Source organism: Marmota monax, unplaced genomic scaffold, assembly GCF_021218885.2.
Source record: "Marmota monax isolate L192 unplaced genomic scaffold, Marmota_monax_Labrador192_F-V1.1 WCK01_AAM20220418_F8-fsc00228, whole genome shotgun sequence".
Classification (NCBI taxonomy): Eukaryota; Metazoa; Chordata; class Mammalia; order Rodentia; family Sciuridae; genus Marmota; species Marmota monax.
This window is the reverse complement of record NW_026695240.1, coordinates 1,804,357-1,829,517: the sequence shown is the minus strand read 5'-3', so window position 1 is coordinate 1,829,517 and position 25,161 is coordinate 1,804,357. Positions and strand designations below refer to the sequence as shown.

At 51.7% G+C, this 25,161-nt stretch overlaps 1 protein-coding gene across 2 annotated transcripts; it reads left to right on the top strand.

The window, feature by feature from the left end:
* Window positions 1–459: 459 nt before the first annotated feature.
* On the top strand, window positions 460–24,554 carry Catsperg (cation channel sperm associated auxiliary subunit gamma). 2 transcript variants are annotated; one of them, XM_046440261.2, is made up of 28 exons: window positions 460–1,841; window positions 1,925–1,978; window positions 6,729–6,873; window positions 6,982–7,108; window positions 7,257–7,329; window positions 8,123–8,278; window positions 11,597–11,768; window positions 13,243–13,380; window positions 13,814–13,873; window positions 14,058–14,180; window positions 14,915–14,965; window positions 15,063–15,192; window positions 15,799–15,910; window positions 16,827–16,985; window positions 17,066–17,175; window positions 17,985–18,198; window positions 18,593–18,655; window positions 18,758–18,956; window positions 19,057–19,175; window positions 19,364–19,444; window positions 19,540–19,596; window positions 21,761–21,917; window positions 22,153–22,216; window positions 22,325–22,420; window positions 22,660–22,749; window positions 23,753–23,845; window positions 23,938–24,037; window positions 24,126–24,554. In XM_046440261.2, the coding sequence occupies exons 1-28, from the start codon at window positions 1,569–1,571 to the stop codon at window positions 24,402–24,404; spliced, it is 3,495 nt and encodes a 1,164-aa protein (XP_046296217.1). In that variant the 5' UTR covers window positions 460–1,568; the 3' UTR covers window positions 24,405–24,554. The 2 variants fall into 2 exon arrangements, with proteins under 2 accessions (XP_046296217.1, XP_046296216.1); XM_046440260.2 differs by lacking the exons at window positions 21,761–21,917; window positions 22,153–22,216; window positions 22,325–22,420; ... (2 more) ...; window positions 23,938–24,037; window positions 24,126–24,554 and having other exon boundaries at window positions 18,009–18,198; window positions 19,540–19,869.
* Window positions 24,555–25,161: the final 607 nt, after the last annotated feature.

Genomic DNA, 25,161 nt, shown 5'->3' with positions numbered 1-25,161 from the left:
CCCCAGGCGAGAACAGATCCCCGGGCGAGGACAGATCCCGAGGCGAGCACAGATCCCGGGGCGAGGGCAGATCCCGGGCCCAGGGGAAGGCCCGTGGCGAGAAATCCCGTGGCGAGGAGAGATGTCAGGGTGAGGGGAAGGCCGGTGGCGAGGAGAGATCCCGGGGGAAGACCCGTCCTGAGGGGAGATTCCGGGGCCAGAGAAAGGCCCGTGGCGAGAAATCCCGTGGCGAGGAGAGATCCCGGGACGAGAGTAAGGCGGGTGGCGAGCAAAGAACCCACGGCGAGGAGAAATCCCAGGGTGAAGTAAGGGTCTCTAACGAGAAGGGGCGAGGCGAGGAGAAAGTAAGCTGGGGCGAGAGACTGGGAGGGGAGGAGCGGGTCTCTAACGGGGCGTGGCGTGGCGAGGAAAGGGAGCGGGGTGCAGAAAGGGGGCGGGGCAAGAGGAAAGGGCGGGGTGAGGAGCAGGCGCGGGAAGAACAGCTCGCCAAAGACCAGGGGAAAGGGAGGGTCGAAAAGCAGCGGGTCGAAGAACTGGGTCGGTGCAAGGATAAGAAGCCGAGTGAGGAGCAAGCCCTAGGACAGAAACAGGGTCGCGGACAGGGGAAAGGGCGCGGCGTGGTGAAGGCCCGAGAGAAGGACCCGGAGAGAGGCGGGACCAAGGGTAGGTCCCGGTGCCGGAGCAGCGCCCGAGTGAGGAGAAATGGAAGGCACGAAAAGAAGGTTGCGGGGCGGACAAGAAATGATGGCAGAGCCAGATGCAGGAACAAGAGTATGATCACAGATTGCAGCAGAACAGGAGAAAACAGGGAGTGTTTGGTCAAAGCGAGGAACAGAAACCGAGACTTGGTGAAGAGCCGGGTCAGAATACTAACAGGCCGAGCAAGAAGCAAGGGCCGAGCAAAGTTACAGGGAGAGATGAGGAGGCGGGACGAAAAGATGTGCTCTAGTAGTGTCGTGACCAGGAGCAAGAGTAGGGCTGGGACCCGGAGTAAGACCCGAGTTGGGGTCAGGAGCAAGAGCAGGGCTGGGACCTGCAGCAAAAGCGGGGCTAGGGCCAGGAGCAAGAACCGGGAGGGATCCTGGAGCAAGTGCTGGGAGGGAGCCAGGAGGAAGAGGCGGGAGGGAGCGAGGAACAAGAGCTGGGAGGGAGACAGGAGCAGGAGCTGGAGCCGGGAGGGAGCCTGGAGCAAGAGCCGCCAGGGATCCTGGAGCAAGTGCTGGGAGAGAGCCAGGAGCAAGACCCGGCAGGGATCCTGGAGCAAGTGCTGGGAGGGATCCAGGAGCAAGAGTCCGCAGGGATCCAGAAGCAGAAGCCCGGAGGGAGCCGGGAGCTGGAGCAGGGGCAGATGCAAGAGCAAGAGCCAGAGGGAAGCTATCTGCAAGAGCAGGGGCGGAGCCAAGAGTAAGAGCAGAGGTGGGGCCCTGAGCAAGACCGGGGTCCGAGCCAGGGGCTGGGTCCAAGCAAAGTGCTGGAGCAGTAGCAGCAGGGCGAGGTCATCGAGGTCAATCCCAAAGTGCTGTCTTTCGCGGGGGTATTGATCCCCGCGTTCTCCAGATTCTAGCTTCATGTGCGCTGCCAAACCATGTCCCCTGCCAGCCCTGTGGCTGAGAGTCCGAGTCCTACGGGTGCTGTGGGCACTGCTCGCGGTGCTACTGGGACCGTGGAGGCTGTGGGCAGTCATCTACGATTTCCACGAGTGCACCTGGCATGTTGTCTTGAACAAGTTCCAGAGGGTGGGTGAGAACTTGGAGAGTGACCAATTCGTTCATCAAGAGCCGGTGGACACAGTGCGCGGTGTGTTCAACATGTTGGTGGACTCACCCATCGACCGGCGCGAGGTGAGGGATCCAGGAGTGAACCAGAGAGGTCCTGAACCAGTGCTCCACTTGGCTCTGCACATGTCACCTACCTCTCCTTGCAGAGATACCTGGGCTTTCCTTACTACCTGAAAATCAACTACTCCTGCCATGGACAGGTGAGTGAGTGTAGTGGGGGTTGGATGATTTTGTCAGCCTCAATTTCCTCATCCCTAACTTTTTTTTTTTGGTACTAGAGATTGAACCCAGGGGCTCTTAGCTACTGAGCCGTGTCAGTAGCCCTTTTTATTTTTTAATTTTGAGACAGGGTTTTGCTAAATTGCTGGGGCCGGCCTCAAACTTGGGATCCAACTTCCTCAGCCTCCTGAGTCACTGGGATTACAGGTGTGTGCCACCATGTCAGGCTGTCATCATTTTAACATTTTTTTTTAATATTTGTTTTTTAGGTGTACTTGGACACAATACGTTTATTTTATTTATTTTTATGTGGTGCTGAGGATCGAACCCAGGGCCTTGCACATGCTAGACAAGCGCTCTGCCACTGAGCCACAACCCCGGCCCCTAACATTTTTTTAATATTTATTTTTTAGTTGTAGGTGGACATAATATCTTTATGTGGTGCTGAGGTTTCAACCCAGTGCCTCATGAGTGCTAGGCGAGCACTCTACCACTGAGCCACAACCCCAGCCCCCATTTTAACATTTTAATAATGATAATGTCATGCAATCCTGGGGCTTAGGATTCAAGAAGATTATGTAGGTACAGTTCCCAGTGTCCCTCTAAGGACATATCATGTGCTTAAAAGTGAAGTAGAATTTGGGCTGGGATTGTGGCTCAGCAGTAGAGCGCTCCCCTAGCATTGTGTTGTGTCCATCTACACCTAAAAAATAAATCAATAATTTAAAAAGTGAGGTAGAATGTTATGGTTTTGATTTGCCTCTTCCTTATAACTAATGATGTTGAGCATCTGTTCATGTACTTGGCTGGTTGCTTATCTCTTTGGAGAAAGGTCTTAAGTTTTTTTTTTTTTTTTTTTGTAGTTGTAGTTGGACATTATACCTTTATTTTTATGTGGTGCTAAGGATCAAACCCAGTGCCTCTCACATGCTAGGCAAGTGCTCTGCCACTGAGCTACAGCCCCAGCCCGCCCCCCCTCTATTCAGGTCTTTTGTTTTTTGTTTGGTTTGGTTTGGTTCAGGGATTGAACCCTGGGTGCTTTTACCACTCAGCTATATTCCCTATCCTTTTTTATTCCTGAGGCAGGCCTCAAACTTTTAATCCTACTGCCTCAGCTTCCTGTGCTGCTGGGATTACAGGCATGGGCCACATGCCTTATTTTTTGTTTTTTTATACTAGGGTTTGAACCCAGGACCTACCAGATGAACAGATCTACATCAACATGTCAGTCCTTTTTCTAATCTAATTTTGAGATAGGGTCTCTCCAAATTGCCCAGGATAGCCTCATACTTGCCATCCTCCTGCCTCATCCTCCTGGATAGCTAGGATTATGGGATTACAGGTGTTCCATGTGCCCATTTAAAATTTTTTAAAAAAATTATTGAGCTGTAAAAGTTGTTTTTTGTTTTGTTTTGTTTTGTTTTCAGCACTGGGGATTGAACTCAGGGGCGCTTAACTACTGAGCTACCTCCCTATTCCTTTTTTTGATTCTTGTTTAGAGACAGGGTCTTGTTGAGTTGCTTAGGGCCTCGTTAAATTGGGGAGGCTGGCTTTGAACTTAGATCCTCCTGCTTCAGCCTTCTGAGCTGTTGGGATAACAGGCATGAGCCACCAGCCCAGCCAATTTGAGTTTTCTTCTGTGGTTTGCATTTATGGTATCATAAGGGTTTGCCTAACCAATGGTCATAAAGACTTTCTCCTATGTTTTCTTCTAAGAGATTTTTAGTTTTGGCTCTTACATTTAGGTCTTTGATCCATTTTGAGTTAATTCTGTATAAGGTATGAGGTAGAAGTCCAGCTTTTACATTTAAATATCCAATTATCCCACCATTGGGTGAAAAGATTATTCTCTCCCTATTGAACTGTCTTGGCACCCTTGTTAAAAATCATTTGGCGGGGCTGGGATTGTGGCACAGAGGTAGAGAGCTCGTCTAGCATGCGTGAGCACTGGGTTCGATCCTCAGCACCACATAAATATAAAAATAAAGACATTGTGTCCACCTATAACTAATAAATAAATAAATTGGCAATAAATGAAGGAGCTTATTTTTGGACTCAATTTTATTTGGTTGTTTATATGTTATTCATATGCCAGTACCACAAAGTCTTATTATTGTAATTTTGTAATAAGTTTTCAAATTGGGAAGCTGGAGTCATACAACTTTGTTCTTCTTTTTCTACATTGTTTTTATTCAAGTAAGTTTTTGGAGGACAGTGGAGTATTATGGTTCAGAACAGGAGTTTGTACATTTAGGGTTTTTTTTTAAATTACTTTAAAATATATTTTTTAGGGCTGGGGATGTGGCTCAAGCGGTAGCGCGCTGGCCTGGCATGTGTGCGGCCCGGGTTCAATCCTCAGCACCACATACAAACAAAGATGTTGTGACCGCCGAAAACTAAAAAAATAAATAAATATAAAAAAAATAAAATAAAATATATTTTTTAGTTGTAGGTGGACACATACCTTTATTTTATTTGTTTTATTTTTATGTGGTGCGAGGGATGGAACCCAGTGCCTCACACATGCTAAACAAGCACCCTACCACTGAGCCCCAACTCTAGCCAGTACATGTGGGTTTGAGTCTGTAATCAACTAGGATTTACTTGAAAAAGTATGGCAGAAAATACAGCATGTTCATTGTTTGGGCTCTGGAGCCAGGCTGCCTGGGTTCAAGTCCAGCTCTGCCACATAACAGCTGTGTGATCTGAGTCAAGTTATTTAACCTCTCTGCGTCAAAATTTCCTCATCCTTAATAAGGTAATGTTAATAATCATACCCACTATTTTTGTGTGTGTGTAGTGCTGGGGATTGAACCCAGGGCCTTGTGCATGCGAGGCAATCACTCTACCAACTGAGCTATATCACCCAGCCCACTTCTTAATATGATCAAATATATACACTTAGCACAGTACCTGGTTTATAGTAAGGTTCAGTGAATGTTAGCAACTTGTTACTAAGTGTTTTACCCCATGAATCTTTTCTCCTTAGCTACAAGAGTAAGGAAATAATACCTCTTTCTGTTCATTCAACACCTACTATGAATGAGCCCCTCTTTTTGTTAGAGATGATACAATGGTATATTAATCTATTTTCTGTTACTATATCAAAATACCTGAAGTTGCATATTTTTAGAGAAAAGAGGCTTCTTTATTATTTAGCTCACTTCCAAGATCAGCTGGCACCATCTGTTCAGCCTTTGGTGAGGGTCCCCTTGTCTGTGTCACAACATGGCAGAAAAGAGGGAATGGAAATTGCTGTGTGGAGAAAAGGCCAAGCACGTGGGGGAACCTGTGTTGTAACAACTCACTCTTGAGAACTAACTCTGGGAGACTAGCGTTAGGTCCCACAGTGACCCCATCACCTCGCACTGGTTCCAGCACCTTCCACCATCACCACAATGAGGGCCAAGCTTTGAGCACGTGAACCTTTAGGGAACACATTTAAACCATGGCAAATGGTCAACAGAATGGTCACGCTTTTCTTGCGGATTCAGTCCACCAGGAGAGCAATTCTTGAGTCAAGTACATAAAATAGTAATTTTGTAGAGAAATAAATAAAGTCTCTTGGGCCATGGTGAAGATATGGCTTTGACTCTGAGTGACATGGGGCCTCAAGAAGGCTCTGAGCAAGCCAGGCACAGTGGCGCACCCCTGTAATCCCAGCTCTCGGGAGGCTGAGGCGGGAGGGCCACAGGTTCCAGGCCTTATCAACATAGTGAGGCCCTAAGCAACTTAGGGAGACCCTGCCTCTCAAGAAAACATAAGGACAGGGGATGTGGCTCGGTGGTTAAGTGCCCCTGGTTTCAATCCCCAACACCAAAAAATAAAAATTACAAAAATAGAAGGCTCTGAGTGGAGGAGGGTGTGATCTGACTGGGCTTCCTGGCTCAGGTGGCAGCAGAGAGTGGGGAGGGGCTGTTGTCCTGTCCACGCAGAAGAGGGAAGACAGGACCAGGGTGGTAGCCAGTTGCCCTGACAGGGAGGGGGTCCCTGCCCCACAGCACCTGCTCCCCTGTGCCTGGGAACCTCGAGGCAGGGCCAGGTGCAGGTGCAGGTGTAGGGCAGGTTCAAAGGTCCCCAGCTAAGGCTCCCTCAGGATGAAGTTCCTGGCAATGGTGGTCACACCGTTAGTCCTTCCCCCTGTCCTCCTCCCCAGCCCAAGGGAGGCCTCTGTCCAGGAACTGCTGGGCACACGGCTGTTGCTCACACCTACACTTCTCTGTCCCTCATGCCACCCACCCTCAAAGCCTTGTCTGGCCCTAGTACAGCCAGGATCCTGGCACATCTGGGAGATTGTCCCCAGATGCACCTCACCCCATTCCTCAGTCCCTTTCCAATGGCCCTACCAATGCTCACCTTTAGACTCCGGACCCAATGCCTGGCTGTGCTCTCCCAGAGCAGTGAGCAGGGGCCTCAGGGAAGGTGGCAGTCCCCTCATGGGGGCTGGGTGCCCTGAGGTCAGGGGAGGCTGCTGGGAATCCCTCTGCCATGCTCATTCCACTTTGCCTTGCCTGCTGCCCTCCCCAGACACTCCTGCACGCATCTTCTGTCCTGATCCACCTCCTCCAGGAAGACCTCCAGCCCTGTTTGCTGACCTTCCCATGGTGCAGAGCCTGCCCTCCCCACCCTGCCCAGGAAATACGGGCCACTAAAAGGGGCTTGAGGCAGGGGGGACGCAGAGGGCCCAGAAACTGTCTTAAGGATCTGCCTATGGGGCCATCTCTCCCTCAGCACTCCGAGGACCTGGTCCGCAGTGGCCACCTGATGGGGCTGAAGCCCCTAGTGCTAGTCACCTTCCAGGCCCCCGTCAACTTCTACCGCTGGAAGATAGAGCAGCTGCAGATCCAGATGGAGGCGGCCCCCTTCCGCAGCAAAGGTGGGCCCCCTGGCCTGGGGGAGGGAGCGGCAGGGCGCTCCCAGGATGTTCTGGGGCCTGGAGGGACATCCTGGGAGATGCCAGTACCTCTACCCCCTGTGCCAGCAGAACCATGCATGGCGACGGAGGTGTGTGTCATGAGCTGGTACACACCCATGCCCATCAAGAACGGCAGTGTGGTCATGCGCGTGGATGTCAGCAGCAACGGCCTCGGGCCCATCATTCCCAGTAAAAGGTGCCTCTGCCCCAGGCCTGGGTGATGATGAGGGGGAACATTCTGGGAGGAATCCCTAATCCCCATCCCCAAGGAGCCAGGGAAGGTGGCTGTGAGCTGTTGGGTGAGCTCTGAACCAGCCCTCCCCGTGCCCTACCCCTGATGCTAGGTTCCACGTGAACATCAATGGCTTCCTGAAGATGGGGGCAGACAACAGAATCCAGTTCACAGTGGGAGATGAGGTGAGGGCCCTGCGGGCAGCGGGAAAGGTAGAAAGCTTGGGTTTCAGCAACCGAACTTGGCCTTGGCCAGGCGCTCTACTTCCTCCCAAACAAGGACTCACACCAGGCCTGAAGCAGGGTTCTCCTAAGTGCACCAGAGCCTTACAACTTCATGGGGAGCCTGGGGGGTGCTCTCACACTCATTTCAATGTGAGGTTTAGAAGAGAGGGGACCATTTGCCCTCTCAGCATGTACACACGGAAGGAGATTTAAAACTGAGCCTGCCTGCTGCTCCATCTGAATCACTGTGCATTCGTTCACTCAGCATGCACTGCCTGAATGTCACTGTGACACCAAACAGCATGACACTTCCATTCCATTGAAGATTAAAAGATGGTACTCTGGAGGGAAACCAAACAGGCTGAGGGGAATGGGTCTATTTGGGACGAGAGTGCCATGTTTAATAGACCGATGAAAGAAGGCCTCATTGAGAAGGTTGACATTTGAGTAGAGACTTGGAGGAGGCGAGGAGAGGGGTCACATGGATACTGGTGCAAGGTCATCTCATATAGGGGGAATAGCCTGTGCAAAGGCCCTGAGGTGGCAATGTCTCTGGTATATTTGAGAAGCACGGAGGAGGCTGATGGGCAGGAAGAGAGTGAGGTGGGGGGGAATGGTGGGGAATAAGGTCAGGGAGGTGGTGGGGCAAATGGTGGGGGCCATGTGGTCAGGGCAAGGACTTTGGCTTTTCCCTGAATGCGTCAGAGCCATGGGGCAGGAGTTCTGAGTATCCCTCCTGTCCCTCCCCTGGCAGCTCTTTGATATAAAGCCCAGATACTTTGTGAATGTCTCATCGAGACCCCTGTGGTACAATGTGGACCAGTCACCTGTGCTAATCCTGGGTGGCATTCCCAACGAGAAGGCCCTCCTCATGACCAGCACCAACTTCAGGGAATTCTCTCTTGTGGAAGTGAGTGGTACGGGGGGGGGGGCAGTGGGCTGGGGTCTCTTGAAAGGAGCTGGGCCTCAGCCCCTGAATGAGGGGGCCTGGGCCTGCAGAACGGGACCCCAAAGACAGCAGTCCCTACCAGATAGCAACTGCAGCCAGGCGACCCAGTTGAAATTCTAGTCCTGCCACTTTCTCACTAACCCTTGGGCAACCCGGGCTTCAGATTCCCATCTGTAAAATGGGAAAAAATAATTATATTTATTTTTATTTTATAAAATCATTGTGAAGGTAAGTTAATAGCATCCATCATGAGTGGCATCTATGTACCCTAGTGCCTTCTACACTCAGGAAAATTCAGAATTGACATACATGTGGCCCTGAGGGTTCAAATTAGGAGTCACAAGCCTGTATTGTCCCAGATGGGGAAGAAGCATCTGAAGTCAGGTTCTTGGGTTTAGTGGCAGAAACATGTCCGGATGAGTGAGTAACGGCCACCTGCTGAGCCACACCAGGTTGGTTCATGCAGAAAAATGGATCTAGTGGTTCACGTAAGCAGAATCCCATTCCATCGGTGACAGCATCACGTCCAGCCCAAGGAGGCTGGATGCCACATGCCTGCCAAACCCAATTACCAAAGAGTGCGGGAAAATGGAAATAACCACCTACCAAAAGTGGAGAGGAGGCTGGGCATGGGCCTGCGCCTGGAGTCCCACCCATGCGGAGGCAGGAGGGTCGCTTGAGCCCAGGAATTTGAGCTTAGCCTGAGCAACACAGTGAAATCCTGCCTCAAAATAAAAGATAGAGAAGGAAACTTATAAGTTCATGTAATTAAAGAATTTGGGAGGGCTGGGGTTGTGGATCAGGGGTAGAGCGCTTGCCTAGCACCTGCGAGGCCCTGAGTTCGATCCTCGGCACCACATGAAAATAAGTAAATAAAGAAATAAAATATTAAAAAATAAATTCAGGACTTCTGGCTCAGCCCGACCCAGGATTTTTAACAATGCCACAACCCAGCCTGGGTTTCTCTCTCTATCTCTTGGACCTGATTCCTCTGTCTTGACTTCTTGCTCAAAATAGTTCTACCCTCTGGCATTGAAGGCTGAGGGGCCCTGTCTTCCCAGGACCACATCCAGTGGGAAAGATCTTTTCCTACATCCCTCAAGCTCCATCCCCGGGGCTCAGGCATCTGCCTGCTTCCCCGAGGCAGGGGAACCCAACAAAGTGCTTATTAAATGAGTCAGAGCTGGGTACCATGGAGCAGATCTGCAATCCCAACAGGTCCGGAGGCTGAGGTAGGAGGATTGCAAGTTCAAAGCCAGCCTCAGCAAATTATGGAGGCCCTAAGCAACTCAGTGAGACCCTGTCTCTAGGTAAAATACAAAAAAGGGCTGGGGAGGTGGCTCAGTGGTTCAGTGCCCCTAGGTTCAATTTCTGGTACCCCTCCAAAATTAAATGAGTCAGAACCCTCAAGCTTTGCTCAAACAAAAAAATTCAGCTTAGCCTCAGCTTTCCTTTTGTGCATAGATGTGGGAGAACAGGTAAGTGCAATGAGCATCCAGTTTCAGAATGGAAATGTCTAAGTATTTCTTCCAGAAAACAGAGCCATCAATTTGAATATTATTAACAGGACTACACATTACCATGGCAACTCATCAGTCACAAACTTTTTTTTTTTAGTTGTAGATGGCACAATATCTTTATTTATTTATTATTATGTGGTGCTGAGGATCGAACCCAGGGCCTCACATCTGCGAGGCGAGCGCTCTACCACTGAGCCCCAGCCCAGCCCCAGTCACAAACATTTTATGCAGAAAATAGTGTCGCCATGACCTCTGCGGTTTGAGCAAGACTTTTTGGAAGTAAATTCTCAAGGTCTTTTTTTCTGATGTTAAATAGGGCGAGAAAGCAAGAAATTAATATTTTTTCCTTGACTTGATGGAATTTCAGCAGCACAGCCTAGAGTTTTGCTTTGATTTATACTTTTTATTGAAAAAAATGAGGGCTGGGGATGTGGCTCAAGTGGTAGCGCGCTTGCCTGGCATGCGTGTGGCCCGGGTTCGATTCTCAGCACCACATACAAACAAAGATGTTGTGTTTGCCGAAAACTAAAAAATAAATATTAAAAATTCTCTCTCTCTAAAAAAAAAAAAAATCACCCTTTAAAAAAAAAAGAAAAAAATGAGCAGAAAATTCCTTTTTAGTGAATGCGCCAAAGGAGAGAGACTGGGACAATGAACCAGCCTTAATAATTATCAACCTTTTGCCCTTTTTTCTGAAACATTTATTATTATTACTGTCATCATCATATTATTATCATCATCATCATCATCATCATCATTATTATTTTGGTACCAGGGATTGAACCCAGGGGCGCTCTCCCACTGAGCCACATCCATCTCTTTTTATTTTTTGAGACAGGGTCTCAGTCAGTTGCTTAGGGTCTTGCTAAGTTACTGAGGCTGGCCTCAAACTTGCAATCTTCCTGCCTCAGCCTCTTGAGTCACTGGGATCACAGGTGTGCTCCACCACACCTGGCTTTCCTCTTTTCTCTGTTTTTATTTTCGTGGTTTGGGGATCAAACCTGGGGTTTACACCCCAGCCACATTTTTTGAAGCCAGGGGCGCTCTCCCACTGAGCCACATCCATCTCTTTGTTTATTTTTCATTTTAGACAGGGTCTTGCTAAGTTGCCCACACTGGCCTGTCTCAGCCTCCTGCGCCACCACACCCAGCTTCATTTATTCTTAGTTGCCTCCCTGAGGTCTCTATTACCATTCAGTCATGTGAAGGGTTCAGCATATGGGGGGCGGGGGCATTTCAGTCTGCATTAGTCCATGTGGCCTGAAGCTGGTCACCAGCTTTGGAAATTTAGATTTAGTCTAAATTTAGATTAATTTAGATTCAGTCTCATAGAATCTAAGAACCCTCCACTGTCCCGCTGTTAATGACATTGTCATTAGTAATTGGCCACTGGATCAGGTAGTGTTGACCTACAGCCACGTGTGTTCTGGGTAGACGGAGGTGTGAGCCTGGATGCTTTATATCCACGTAGACACAGCCCTGACTGCAGTGAGGGGCGCAGGGACACTGAGTGCCCTTGAGCATGCTGCACTCCGGGACACCTGACGTGCACACTGGCTCAGGTCTCTGAACCTCTGCTTTCTGGCCCATGTTGGAGACATTTGGCCACCAAGGCGCTGCTGCAGGTTGAGTAGGGAGAGCACTCTGGGCGGCTGCTTGTGTCCATGCCAAGCAGTTAGAGCAAGAACTACCCCCCATAAGCAAGACATGGGGCTGAGGCCCAGGTCACCTGCTCACCCCAGACTCTGCTCCCCTGCAGTTGAGCATTGACAGCTGCTGGGTAGGCTCCTTCTACTGTCCCCAGGCTGACTTCTCAGCCACCATCTACGACGCCATCTCCACGGAGAGCACGCTCTTCATTCGGCAGAACCAGCTGATCTACTACTACACAGGCACCTACGCCACCCTGTACGACAGCAGCCACAGCAGCGGTGAGGGACCGGACAGCGGCCATACCCGGGTCCTTGGCACCTCAGGCGAGGGGACCCACCATTAGAGCTGCAGGGAGGGACAGTGAGGTCATCCATGGGGACACCTGGGACTGAGATTTCCGTGGGTGGGTGGGGGAGGGCCCCGCCACTGTGTTGGATCATCACCAGCCTGAAGGAAGGTCCCCTACCTCGCCATGTGACACGCAGACCTTCCTGAGAATTGTGAGCCACTGCGGGAGGAGGGGGCGGGAGAGGGAGCCCGAGAGCCACGTGTGCCCTGAGCAGAGTGGTAGAAAGACGCATCTAGAGAGACGCAGGAAAGACAGAAAAGTGGAGGCGAGGAGGGTGTGGGAGCCAGAGGCTGCAGAGCAGGGCCAGGGGGAGACCGAGCAGAGGGAGAGGACTTTTGGTTCCACCTCATCTTTTAGAGAATACTAAAGCCCCCCAGTTTTTTTAGTCCCCCCCACAACCAAAAGAGAGGTGTCAATTATGACATTATAGAAAAAGGCACTGTAATGTGTATCACGCTGGTTAATACGTGCTCCCCACATCCTTATTTTCCTTTTTAGGGGCCTTTTTTGGGGGTATTGGATTGAACCCAGGGGTACTTGACCACTGAGCCACACCCCCAGTCCTATTTTGTATTTTATTTAGAGACAGGGTCTCACTGAGCTGCTTAGGGCCTCCCTATTGCTGAGGCTGGCTTTGAACTCACTTCCCAGCTTCCCAAGCTGCCACTATGCCTGGCTTGGGGTCCTTTTTTTTTTTTTTTTTTTTTTTGCACCAGGGATTGAAGCCAGAAGTTCTTAACTACCAACCTACATTCTTAGCTCTTTTCATTTTTTATTCAGAGTTAGGATCTCACTAAGTTGCTGAGGCTGGCCTCTATATTGTAATCCTCCTGACTCAGCCACCTGAGGCCCTGGGGTTACAGGTGTACACCACTGCACCCAGTTCTTAGGGTCCTTTGACAGTGAGAGGAACCAAATTAAAATCATCTTAAGCCAAAGAAAATGGGTGTGTATTGGCTTACATAGCTGATGGTTGGTTGGTTTCAGGAATAGTTGGATCCAGGGGCTTGTTACTGCCAGCCAGTCTCTTCTTGTGGATGCCATGGTGATGCTAGCAGTTGTCTACTTTTATGTTCCTCAGTGACCCCAGAAGAACATCTCTTGGTTACAAGGTGGAATAGTCTGATTTTTCCCACCTTGGTCACATACCCAGTTCAGAACCAATTGCTCTCGCCAGGACAGTCCAAGAGAGAGGTCTCCTCAATCTGGACTTGAGGGATAGAGGACAAGCAAAGGAGGTTTTCCCAAAGATAACTGGTGCCACTGCCAAGGCCCCCCCAACACCACACTGAACAGGTATCCCAGCCAGAGAACAGGTCTCACCAGACCAGCAGAATGAGGATGGGGGTCCCAGGCACCAGGTACAGCCACCTGGGCCTGAGACCTCATGCTTGTACCCCTAGGCAAATGGGTTCGTGTCCTGGCCAGCGAGTGTATCAAGAAGCTGTGCCCCGTGTATTTCAGTAGCAATGGTTCTGACCACGTCATAGCCCTGACCACTGGCAAGCATGAGGGCTATCTCCACTTCGGGACCATCACAGGTAAGGCTGGGGGCCTCTGGAAGCCCGAGAGACCTCCTGGGGCCCTCTCACTTCAGGCCCTTGTTACTCACTGTGTGCCCTCAGGACCGGTTCCAGGCTGTGTGTGTATTTGTCCGTGTGTGTGTGTGTGTGTGTGTGTGCGCGCGCGCATGCTTGCGTGTGTGTGTGTGTGTGTGTGTGTGTGTGTGTGTGTGTGTGGCAAGGGGGGTTGGTTATACATTTGTACAGATAAGGTTTGGTCAATCCCATGACCTGATGGATCCATATTCTGATAGACCACTTGTGAGGTCCAGAGGGTGAGGCCTGCTCCCTGGAATCCAAGGGTAGGGGGCAGAAGCAGTGGAGACAGCAGGGGGGGGTTGGTTTGGTGAGGTGCCAGGTGGAGCTGGTGGAACCAGAAGGGCCTGTGTGTGGCCCCGAACTTCCTCCACAGATGGCCTGGTGTCTTTTGAGTTGCTGCCCAGGAATCAGACCGCGTGCAAAAGGATGTTCGGTATTCATCTCTCTGTTGGGCCAGTGGCAGGAGGGCAGGGCCTGAGGCTGTGGGAGAGGAAGGAAGGGGAGGGGGGTCACGGAAAGGACAGGCAACGTCTTGGGGATGGGTGGAGCGTTATGTGGAGGGACATGGCATCGCAGAAATGGAGCTGACCCAGTGGGACCCTCCCCTCCCCTCCCAGTTGACAGATGCTCCATAATCTGGGCCATCTTCATCCCGGGGCAGAACATTCTGATGATGCTGGTGGAGACCCAGTATGACGATTCAGATCAGAAATATCACCAGCTGGCCAGCTACGACCTGAGTACCAGGGTGATGGGCTGGGGAAGAGGGGTGGCGAGGATCTGGAGCCCAGATTGTGGATTGCATGCCCCTCCCGAGGGATCGAATGCCCCCCCCCCACAGAAGGGCAGTGTTGCTAGATAAGTCTGCAGTGGAGAGCAGAGACTGAGTGGGCTGAAGACACTCAGAGGAAGCCAGTGTGGCTGGAATAGGGGAGCAGACAGGGACCCAGACTGGAGAGGTAAGCAGAAGCCAGATCTGGAAAGGCCTCTTGCTCCACAAGAAGATTTGGATAATCCCAGCAGTTCAGGAGGCTGAGGCCGGAGGATTGCAAGGTCAAAACCAGCCTCAGCAACTTAGCAAGGCCCTAAGCAACTCAGGGAGACCCTGTCTCTAAATAAAATGTAAAAAAGGACTGGGGATGTGGCTCAGTGGTTAAGAACCCCTGGGTTCAATCCTCAGTATGGAAAAAAAAAAAAAAGATTTGATTTGATTTTACCGGCAGTAAGAACAGGGCTACCAAATAGAGTTGTACAGGCTGTGCACTGCAAAATCCCCACCCACAAGCCCTGCACCCTAACAGAACTGTATCCTTTCAGAGGCAGGACCCTTTTATAGTTCAGGTTAAGAAATTCAGGTCCAAGTGGGAAGCCAATGGGAAGGATTTTCTGAGGAGTCGGGAAGTTGATGGTTTGCTTCACTTCAGGTTTTGAAAGCTCGGCCTCTCAGATTTTACTGTATTTTCCCCACCTATAGTCACTGAGGAGATGACCATCCTCTATACCGTACCACTGTTCATCCCTGATGGTAGGAGGGGAAAGCAGGGGTGACTTCCAGGGAGGGGTGGCCAGAAGGGGCCCCGGCTACCCGACTCCCTGCTGTCCTCTTTCTCTGCTTTGCTCAGCACGGGGCTTAGAGTTCCTGATGATCCTCGGGACAGAGTCTTATACTAACACTCCCATGATCCCCAAGGGCTTGTCCTTTAACTTGTACAACAACCTGCTATTCATCTGGGGCAACTTCCTCCTGCAGAGGTAGGCCCCCGTCACCCCCCCGCCCCGTCACCCCCGTGTGGCCCAGACATGCCCTCCCTGCTCAGCCTCACTAAGGGGAGGGCTCTTTCTGAAATCACCAAGCCTTCAAAGGAGGCCAAATGCAGACATGATCAGGATGGGGATGAGGAAAACAGGGATGGGAGGGGGGGGGTAGGGTGGGCGGAGCTGTGTGTGTATGTGTGTGTGTGTGTGTGGTCAATGGTGTTTGATGCCTGCTAGCCAAGCACTTTGTCTCTGAGCTACAACCCCAACCCTGGGAACCCTTTTTTAAAATGAAATCTTATGGAAAGACCCAATATATGTGAGCAATAGAAAATTATTTTCTGGGGACACTTTAGAACTCTTCCCATCTACCCACCCGGAAGAGATGGGGAGATGGAGATTTTGAGGGCAGAAGGTTACCTTGGGGATATGAGGTAGGGACAGAAGTTAGAATTCCAGGCTCCCTTTTTACTTGTTCATAAGACTAGTGGAGAAATGGAGTCCGTGGGGCCTATGTTGTATCAGACGTGGAACAGGGGAAGCAGGTGTCCAGGACACCCAGCTGTCACGGTGCCCTGAGTTCCCCATGTCTATCCCCTGCAGCTACAATGCAGAAAACTTCATCTACCTGGCGGACTTCCCCAAAGAGTCATCCATCAAGTACATGGTCAATTCATTCCGAGGGGATGTAGCTATTGTCACGGAGACTGAAGAGGTGGGCTGCTTTGCCCCTCTCTCTGCCCGCCCCCAGACCCTCCGCCCTCAGGGAACTTCAGGAAGGACAGGAGAAGCTCCATCTATAACTGGGAATCCTAGAACTTATACACACGTTGGTGTTTGGGGTACTGGGGTTTGGCAAGGGCTCCCCCGCTGAGTCACATCTCTAGCCTTAGACCCCTGGAACTTAGACTAGGAATCTTCTAAAGTCACACAGAAGAGTGAAAGACCCATGCAATGATCTCATTTCCAGGGGAAGCCACTTTCATTCCATGGTGTAGTTGTTCGTTCCATAAATATTAAGCACTTAACTGACTAGTGTTAGGGACACAATGGTGACCAGGTCAGCCCTGGGCCCTGTCCTCAGAGGATCACTGTTCACTGGGGAATACAGGCCTGTACCCAGACAGTGACAACTCAGTGTGGTCAGGGGGAAAATAGCACCAGAGAGCCTGACCCCATCTGGTGTGCGTACCAGGGAGGGTTTCATGGAGGGGATCCCCCAGCCGAAGCTCAGGAAGGGGAGGTCTGGAATCAGATGTGTGTAGAGCAGCGTCCATCAGTGTAGAAATGGGAAACTGAGGTCCAGGGACTGGTGAGACCCTGGAAGCTGCCAAGAGTGAGAAGGCAGGAACCCTGTCTTTAAGGGGCATACGTATTAGGAATGCTTCAGTTGCAAGTAAAAGAAACTCAAGTAGGCTGAAACAGTGAAAAACGGGGTCATGGCAGGGGGGGTGGGCTGCACACAGGGGCTTGGCCTCCAAAAGTAGAGAGATGGCACTACAGAGAAGGTACTGTGGTCCCTGTCACCTGGAGGTGAGCTCCATGCCTTACTCCTCATACACTGGCCAGAGGGAGAGATAGGGCAGGAGGTCCCTGTGCCCTGCACACACACCTCGCTGCTGGACCCTCAGATCTGGTACCTCCTGGAGGGCACCTACCACCTGTACAGGATCTTCCCATCCCACGGCTGGGACATCCACGTCAGCCTGCAGGTGATGAAGCAGTCCTCCTTGTATGCCTCCAAGGAGACCATGGTTACCCTCTTCTATGAAGAGAACAAGCTGTACCAGGTGCCAGCAGGCCTTTTGTGGGGGTGCAGGGGGGGTACAGGGGGCTGACGCCAGTCTGCCTGACCACCTTGTCTCCGCAGCTGGTATACCTTACACACGGCAAGCAGGACCAACTGGTCAAGAGGCTGGTGCCCATGGAGAAGCTGCTGATGTACGAGCAGCACAAGCAGATCCACACGGTGCGCGATGGGTGAGAAGGCCTGGACCACACCGCGGGCTGAGCGCGCCCATCCCGGGGTGGGACTGAAGCCATCCCAGTGATGACCCTGGGCTGCGATGGGGGAGCCATGGTACAGATACCTGGAAGCTCACAGGAGGAGCAGGACCCAGCCTGGGGGGAGGTGCACCCAGGAAGGCTTCAGAAGGAGATGCATGGGCTGTATGACCTGAAGGCTGAGGAGGAATTAGCCAGGTGACAGATGGAGAAGGGTGCTCCATGGGGCCGGGGGAGACAACCATCAAAGGCCTGAGGAGGAAAGAGGTTTGGGTGTTCAAGAACCCAGATAAAGTCCTGGCCAGAAAGAGCACAGTAGGGATATGGGGGTGGTGGGAGGGCAGGGACAAGGGGAGCCTGGTGTTCTTAGGAACTTCATCTTGAGGGTCTTGGGGAGCCATGGATGGGCCAACGGTGGGATGCAGAGCCAGATTTTACCACGTTTCCTAATGATCCTTCTAGTCACCTGCAGAGGGTGGGTCACAGGAACCCAGGGAGGCGGCTGGAGGTGGGAGTGGGGGTGGGGTAGGGCTATGTGGAAGGGGCTCAGGAGGCAACCGGAATGCAATAAACAGAAGGTCTACTGTCAGACAAGTGGGACTAACCACAGAGAACCATAGAGGGGAGGGTGCTTTGGTCTGAGGGATGAAGGGACAGCCAAGAGGCCTCTGGGTGAGAGGAACTGAAGCCGAGGAGAAGGTCGGGGCTGGATTAGATCTGGGGAGGCTCCTGGGACGCTGAGAGTGGAAGAGTCAGCTGTCCCCCCCCCACACACTGCTGCCCAGGAGTCATCCGACGCTCTCCTTCAGCAACTTATGCCCGTTCGAGGTGATGCGCCTGGGGAACCTGCCGAACCCGCAGGCCTACACGCGCCAGGAGCGCTACCTGGCTCGGCCCCCGATGGTCCTGAATCCCTCGGGCTTCCACAGCGAGAATTCACTCGCGGTCTATCAAGGTCTCGTCTACTACCTGCTCCGGTTGCACTCCAAGTACCACAAGGTGGGCGCCTCAACAGGGCACTGAGACCCCACCGAGGGGAAACGGCCTAGAGGCGGGGCCTGTACAACAGAGCTCAGTCGGATAGGTGTGGGCGGCCCGGGGGCGGGGCGGCCCGGGGGCGGGGCGGCCCGGGGGCGGGGCGGCCCGGGGGCGGGGCGGCCCGGGGGCGGGGCGGCCCGGGGGCGGGGCGGCCCGGGGGCGGGGCGGCCCGGGGGCGGGTCCTTGCAGAGTGGTTTGGGAAGTGTGGAAGTTGAATGGAAAGCCCGATTTGGGACCAGGGGTGCATATCTTCTGCTATGGGATGGAACCGGGACTGGGAAGGAGTCTGCCGCTGCCACTGGGCTAGGGACTGTCTCTGTTCCCACCCCTTCACGGTGTACCGCGGTCCCTGCAGCCTTACGCGGACCCGGTGCACGATCCCACCTGGCGCTGGTGGAAAAACAAGAAACAGGACGAGGTAAGTGGAGAGGGTTGGGAGTGGGAGAGGGGCAGCGCACAGACACCCCTGACCAGACCCCCTCCCTGACGCTGATTTCTCGGGGCTCATCTTGTCCTCCAGGATTACTACTTTTACCTGGCGAGCAACTGGCTGAGCGCGGGTGGCGTGCACATCGACATGGGTAGTTATGAAAAGATCTACGACCTCAAGTCCCACTTTGGGCTGCCCGAGCGCATTTTCCTGGACAAGGGCGGCGAATACCACTTCTCCATCTTCCTGACCGCACGGGGGTACTCCTTCGAGATGGGCACTGATATCGGTGTGTAAGCCAAAGTGAAGGCCAAGGGGCAGGGCGAGGGCTGCCTGAGTGTGCTTCTTCGGGAGGTGCCGGCCTGAACTCCTCTTTCTGTCCCTGGCAGGCAGCGCCTTCAAGGTGCAGAGCAAGGTGTCGGTGGGCGTGGTGCTGGCTGACCCCAGCTGCACGGAATCCTTGATTAAGCAGAAGGTTCTCGTTAAACGCAACTCGGTCCTATTCTTGGTGAGGCCTGGCGAGGAGCCTTGGTACAAAGGTGGACGTCGAGTTAATGGGGCGGCTCTAGTCCCCCCCCCCCAACCCCCCGCGTGGGAAGTGATGCCCCGTTGTCGTTGTCCTATTAGAACCGTCTTTGGATCTCCGGCAGGCCTGTTTATTCTTTATTTCTGCCTGTTCCTTTCCCATCATCCCAGATTACTCTCAGGGATAAAAGCCTTTGCTATGACCAGGGCATTAGTGGACATCACCTCATGAAGACTTCCATGATGGTCAAGGTGCAGTCCAAGATCGGAAGGGAGAGAGGGGACGTGGGATGAGGGGAATGACAGGGCCCATGGGTACCACCATCATCGCCGGCTCCTACCCACAGGTGGTGGGTGCTTCAGGATTCTGCTTCCAGGACACACACCTTGGGCCTCGCTTGCAAGTATCAGAGCTTGGGGTACTGGGCCCCGTGGTGGGAGAGAAGGGGCTGTGTCAGGTCTCAACAGGGCTGATCCCAGTGCTTGTCCTAGAATCCCACGAATGCGTTTGTAGCTCCACCCTTTCTCACTGGTTTTCATCATTCACACACTCACCATGCCCTCCTTTCCTCATCCACATTTCAGAAAGTAAAAGTTGCGTGTCCTTTCAGATTCTTTTTTGCAAAGAGAAATAAAGTGTCCCAGAGGCAGGGCTTCTTTTTTCAAGTTGGCACAAAGGCAGCAGTGGCTTGGCCTTTCTTTCACACATGCCTCTACTTCTGCCCACTCACGTGTTCTGTGTTGACTCCTTTGGATTCTTGGTTCTTCACTAATTTGCACAAGCAGTATCCCCTTTGTACACAGGCAAAACCTAAGGCTCAGAGAGTTGCAGACATCTACTCTGAGTAACTCAGGAGGCTGTAGAGGAGGGAGCTGACCCAGAGTTCTTATTCTCTCCAACTTCCCTGACCCACTCACCAGCAGACAGATGCTGGGGCTCCTCCCTTCTGACTTGCAATGACCCCAGAAGTAAAAAGTCCAATTATAATATCCCCAGGCTCCTTGGGTTACATGAGATTTCATGTGTTAAACTAAAGGAGCAAGTGTGGCTGAATCCGGGGGGAACAAAGAGGAAGATGGAGAAAGAAGAGGTCACAGCAGAATGGAGGTCCAATTTCTGGGCCCTGGGGGATGAGTTGGCTCCACAGCGGTGGGGACTCTGAGCAGATGAGGGACTCGGGTGTTCACAGGATCCATCAGGTTGCTTGTCATGTAAGGGACGATCGAGGAGGGGAAAACAGAAGCAGGGAGACCAGGTTGAACAAAATAAGGACGGGGGTAAAGGAGTTGAAGATTTGGAGGAAACAAAGGGTGGGTTCTGGATTTTTTTTTAATTTTTTTCTTTGTTGTGATGTTGGGATGGAACCTGATGTCTCTTGTGTCCTAAGCATGTGCTGTACCACTAAGCTACATCCCTAAGTCTCTGTTCGAAGGCAAGAAACAGCTGGATGTTTTCATGGACTGGATGTAGGGGTGAAAGAGAGGATGAGGCCAAGGCTTTCAGCCTGAACAGCTGGAAGGGATGGAGGTGCAATTTACCAAGATGTGATCTGGACACATTGAGTCTCAGATGCCCATTAGGCCTCCCAGAGTGAGTGAGCTTATATGTGTAAAGTCTTTGGCCCAGGCCTAGAATGGAAAATGCTCACTCTATGGCCACCAGCCTCTCTTCCCAGCCGCTGTCAAGCTGAGGCCACAGTCCCTGGATAACTGGGTCCCTTTGACAATTGGGTGAAACTCCTACACCCTCCCTTCAAATGGGCCCAAGGACTCTTCATTCTGAAGATAGTGTCATTGGTGTTCCCTGACCTTGACCCCCATCATAGACTCTATTTCCCTCATTTAATGACTCTTTTGCAGGTTTGTACTTGGAGAATTCAAACTCAAGTTCAGACCTATAATATGTGACTAAAAGTTTGACACTCCATGGGTGTTAGGTGTCAATTGTTTTACACATCATATGCTAAAGGTTTCTGGATCACTCTGTTCTAATCCCAGTTCTACCACTTAACAGCTCCACTTATTTAGGTAATAGATAAATTGATTGACTTTTCTATGCCTCACTTTTACCATCTCTAAAACAGGATTATTCAAAGTCTACAATGCAGGGCTGTGTGAGGCTTAAGGGACTTTGATCATGTAAAACTCTTAGAGCATCACTGAGGGGCTTCTTCGTAGGAAGAGCTACATAAGACATTAAAACTATTGTTTCCTGGGGCGTGGTGGTCAGGCCTGTAATCCCAGCCATTCGGGAGTTTGAGGCGGGAGGATCGCAAATTCCAGGCCAGCCTCAGCAATTTAGCAAGGCCCTAATCAATTTATCGAGAACCTGTCTCAAAAATTAAAAAAAAAAAAAAAAAAAAAGGTTGGAGATGTGGCTCAGTGGTTAGGCACCCCTGGGTTCAATACCCCATAACCCCCCAAAAAGAGGAGGATTGTTTCAATAATAATAAGGAACGTCACTGTGGAGTGAGCCAGGCAGAGTGGTGGTGTGTATTGAAGGGATGCTGTGCTCCCTGCCCCACCCAGTCTGGCTGTCCCCAGCACCGAGGTTTCTCTTCCGCTCAGGGCAACCTGATGGTGCCAGTGTTTATCGGCTGTCCGCCAGGCAAGCGCCTGGCCTTCGACATCACCTACACTCTGAAATACATGCGCCAGCAGAACAAACACTACTTCGACTGCATGCACGTGGACCCCGAGATGCCCTGCTTTCTCTACCGTGACAGTGTGTCTGGTCCCTTCTTTCCAAAGTTCATTGCCCGCTAGCTCCACAGCTCCGCCCTGTCCTCCCTCCCTCCCTCCCTCCGGCTCCCCTCCTCACCATCCACCAACCCACCCCCTTCCTCTGCGCTGACCCTCCTCCCTCTTTGTCTCTCCTACCGCTCCTCTCACTCCTCCATCCACTCCTCGGACCAAGCTAACTCCTTCTCTTCCTGGTCCCAACCCCTCTGACTCCACAGTGTTCTACCCCTTCTTCTTGATTCAAGATTTGGTAACGGGAGACTCTGGCAGTTTTAAGGGAAGGTAAAAGTGAGACCGGCCTGCGGGGGTGGGCGGGAGGATCTGGAGGTGGGCATTGGGGGTGCAGTACCCAGGACCCCAAGCTGGTGCTTACTCCTCTGCTCTCGGCAGCTACGTGCTGAAGGTCGTGGGAGGCGGGCCCTCTCTGGACAGTATAGTAGACTACAACGAGGAGGAAATCTACCGCTACAACAGCCCCCTGGACAAGTAATCCCTCTGGGGCTAGCCCACAACCAGTCGTCCTGCCCCTGCAGCCCTGGAGCCAAGCAGGATTCACCCTTGCCTTAAACCCCACCCACTCTTCCCCTCAAACCACGCCCACACCCCAAACCACGCCCAAACAGCAGCTAAGCCCCACCCAGATCCCCGCCCCCGAGCACAGGGTTGGGCTCTGCACTGACAGAGGCCATGCTCCGTCCAAGCTAAAATTACACCTTCCTGCACAGAACAGGTAGCAGAATCTGGACCACAAAGACCTCAGAGACCACCCACGATATGGCCTTCTATATCATGTCTTATAAGAGATCCGGCATTGAGTGAGTGCGCAACGCCCCTTGACCCCGAACCTGCCCGTCAGGCGTGCCATCCCTTATGCCTGTGAGAGACTGCTAGAGCCTGCAGCCAGGGGACTGCCTTTGTGTTCCTCAAGGGAGGTGGGGGACACTGACCTTGTGGAGCGGGACCCTCTGAAATGCTGGGTCCTCCTGTTCTTTCTTCAGTTCTTAGATGCCCTTTCAAGGAGGAGGACTTCTCCCACTGTTTCAGTTTGGGACAGTCGCCTCTTCTTGGCCCCACTAACTCCCCACAACTGGTCACCTGCCTATGCCTCCCCACCCCGTCCTTAACCCTCTTGAGCTGCCACTGTCTCGTGTGGGGTCTATCTCCCTTTACAGGATCACATCCTGAATATAGACTTGACATAGTATTTTCTGAATGAAAGAATGAACACATGAATAATTCATGTAGGCATTTATTGACAGTTAAAGGGAGGTGTTAATGAATGAATCGAACAATGAGGGAGCAAATTAGCATATAGGGGTCAATAACTACTTTAGAGGCAATGAAATGCAGAAAATGCTGCCAGGAGTAAATGAATTGCAAAGAATGAACAAGCGAATCAATCAATCGGGTGCACCTCCTCAGGGTTCAGCTTGTTTACTGAATCAGGGGGAGAATAAGTGAAAAAAGGTGGGACTCTGTAACTAGTAAGTGTTCAAGCCATACTTGTGGATGAAGGAGTGAAGGCAGCAAGGGGTGAATGAGGCGATAGCTCGTAATGGGTACCTGACCCCAGAATCCAGATGAATGCATGGTAAAAAAAAGAGCAGATGGAGGCGTGAAGGCCGCAGGAGATGAGTGAATAAATTAGCAGCCTGCAGCATGGCGGGCGTTGGGCAGCTTCCCTGGATGGATGGATAAAGGAATCAATGAGAGAAGGCTGCACCAAGCATGCTCACCCAGCCCCCTGTGGGGTGTAGGAAGGAAATCAGGGCTTGGCACCCATGTTTGCAGCACAAGTGCTTTACTTTGGGCTCCCAGGTGGCTGTGTTTGGAGAATTCTCCATGCTATGACATGACCCCCCAAGGCATCATCGCCCCTGAATTCTTCTTCAAGGTGCTAGTGAGTAACAGGTGAGCCCACCATGTGTGGTTCAGATGGGGGTTGAGGGTATCCTGTGGGGTGCTTGATTACTTCCTGAGTCTTGGATTCCATCTTCCACCAGAGGTGTGGACAACAGCACCTACTGCAACTACCAGCTCATCTTCTTGCTGCACATCCATGGGCTCCCGCTCAGTGCTAAGCGGGCCCTCTTCATTGTCATTGTGAGTGGTGGTCTGGGAGCTGCCCTGCTGGTTGGACAGGGGGTCCAGTCCACAGGCTGCACATCCAAACCTGCTGTGTGGCCTACAGGTGTCGGCCAGTGTGCTTGTGGGCATGGTGATCCTCTACATCCTCTTCTGCCTCCTATGGCCCTACGCGGTGAACGCCTGCAACCATCTCCGCTGGAGGATCAATAACATCATCGCCTCGGAATCCTACTACACCTACGCCACCTCTTCCAGAGCCTTTAGCATATCATCTCAGTCAAGTTTTGGGCCTCTCTCCCAGGTCCCCTCCGTAGATGACTTCAAGGTCCAAGATCAAAAGCACAAGGCTGATTTGGAGCCAGCCGAGAAAAAGAAACCATAGACCTGAGTCTACTACCTGCCCCAACCCTTACCTCCTTTAGCTCTCTCTTTAGAAATGCAGCCTGTCACCTGCCCCTGCTTTTGTTTCAGTTTTGTTTGAATGTTTACTTCTTTAATTTAGACTCAAATAAACCCTCATTTCAGGACCATCCATGAGTCCTCACAGGGGTTCATATTCAGTTGATTTGTTCCAGTATAGCTGCTCAGATTGCTAAAATATCAAAATCCAGCACTGGGCATGGTGGTGCACACCTGTAATCCCAGCTACTCAGGAGGCGGAGACAGGAGGATCATGAGTATGAAGCCAGTCTCAGCAACTTAGGGGAGACCCTGTCTCACAAAAAAAAAAAAAAAAAAAAAGAAAAAGAAATAATCAAAATCTATCTGTTGCCAATTAGCAAATAGTTGCTTCTCTGTTTGCCTATCCGATTCCAGGAAAATCCACGGCAAAAGAATCAGCTACCATAAGTGAATTGTGCCATGAGACACAGATCTAGAATTGTACGGATGAAATGTATTGGGGACCCATTGAAATAAGCATGTTTAAGAACAGCAGTAAGACTGAGCGGGTCAGAGGGAGGGAGCTTGTGGAGCAATCAGAACAGAAGTGTCTTTCATCCAAGCCAGAATATACCTGATTTATCTCAAGTGAACATCCAAGATGTCAGGCACATTTCTGGTGCTGATGTTGGGATCCAGTTGTAAAACTTCACACACCCCTCCAGTGATTTCGTTTATTTGAAATGTGCTGGAAAACT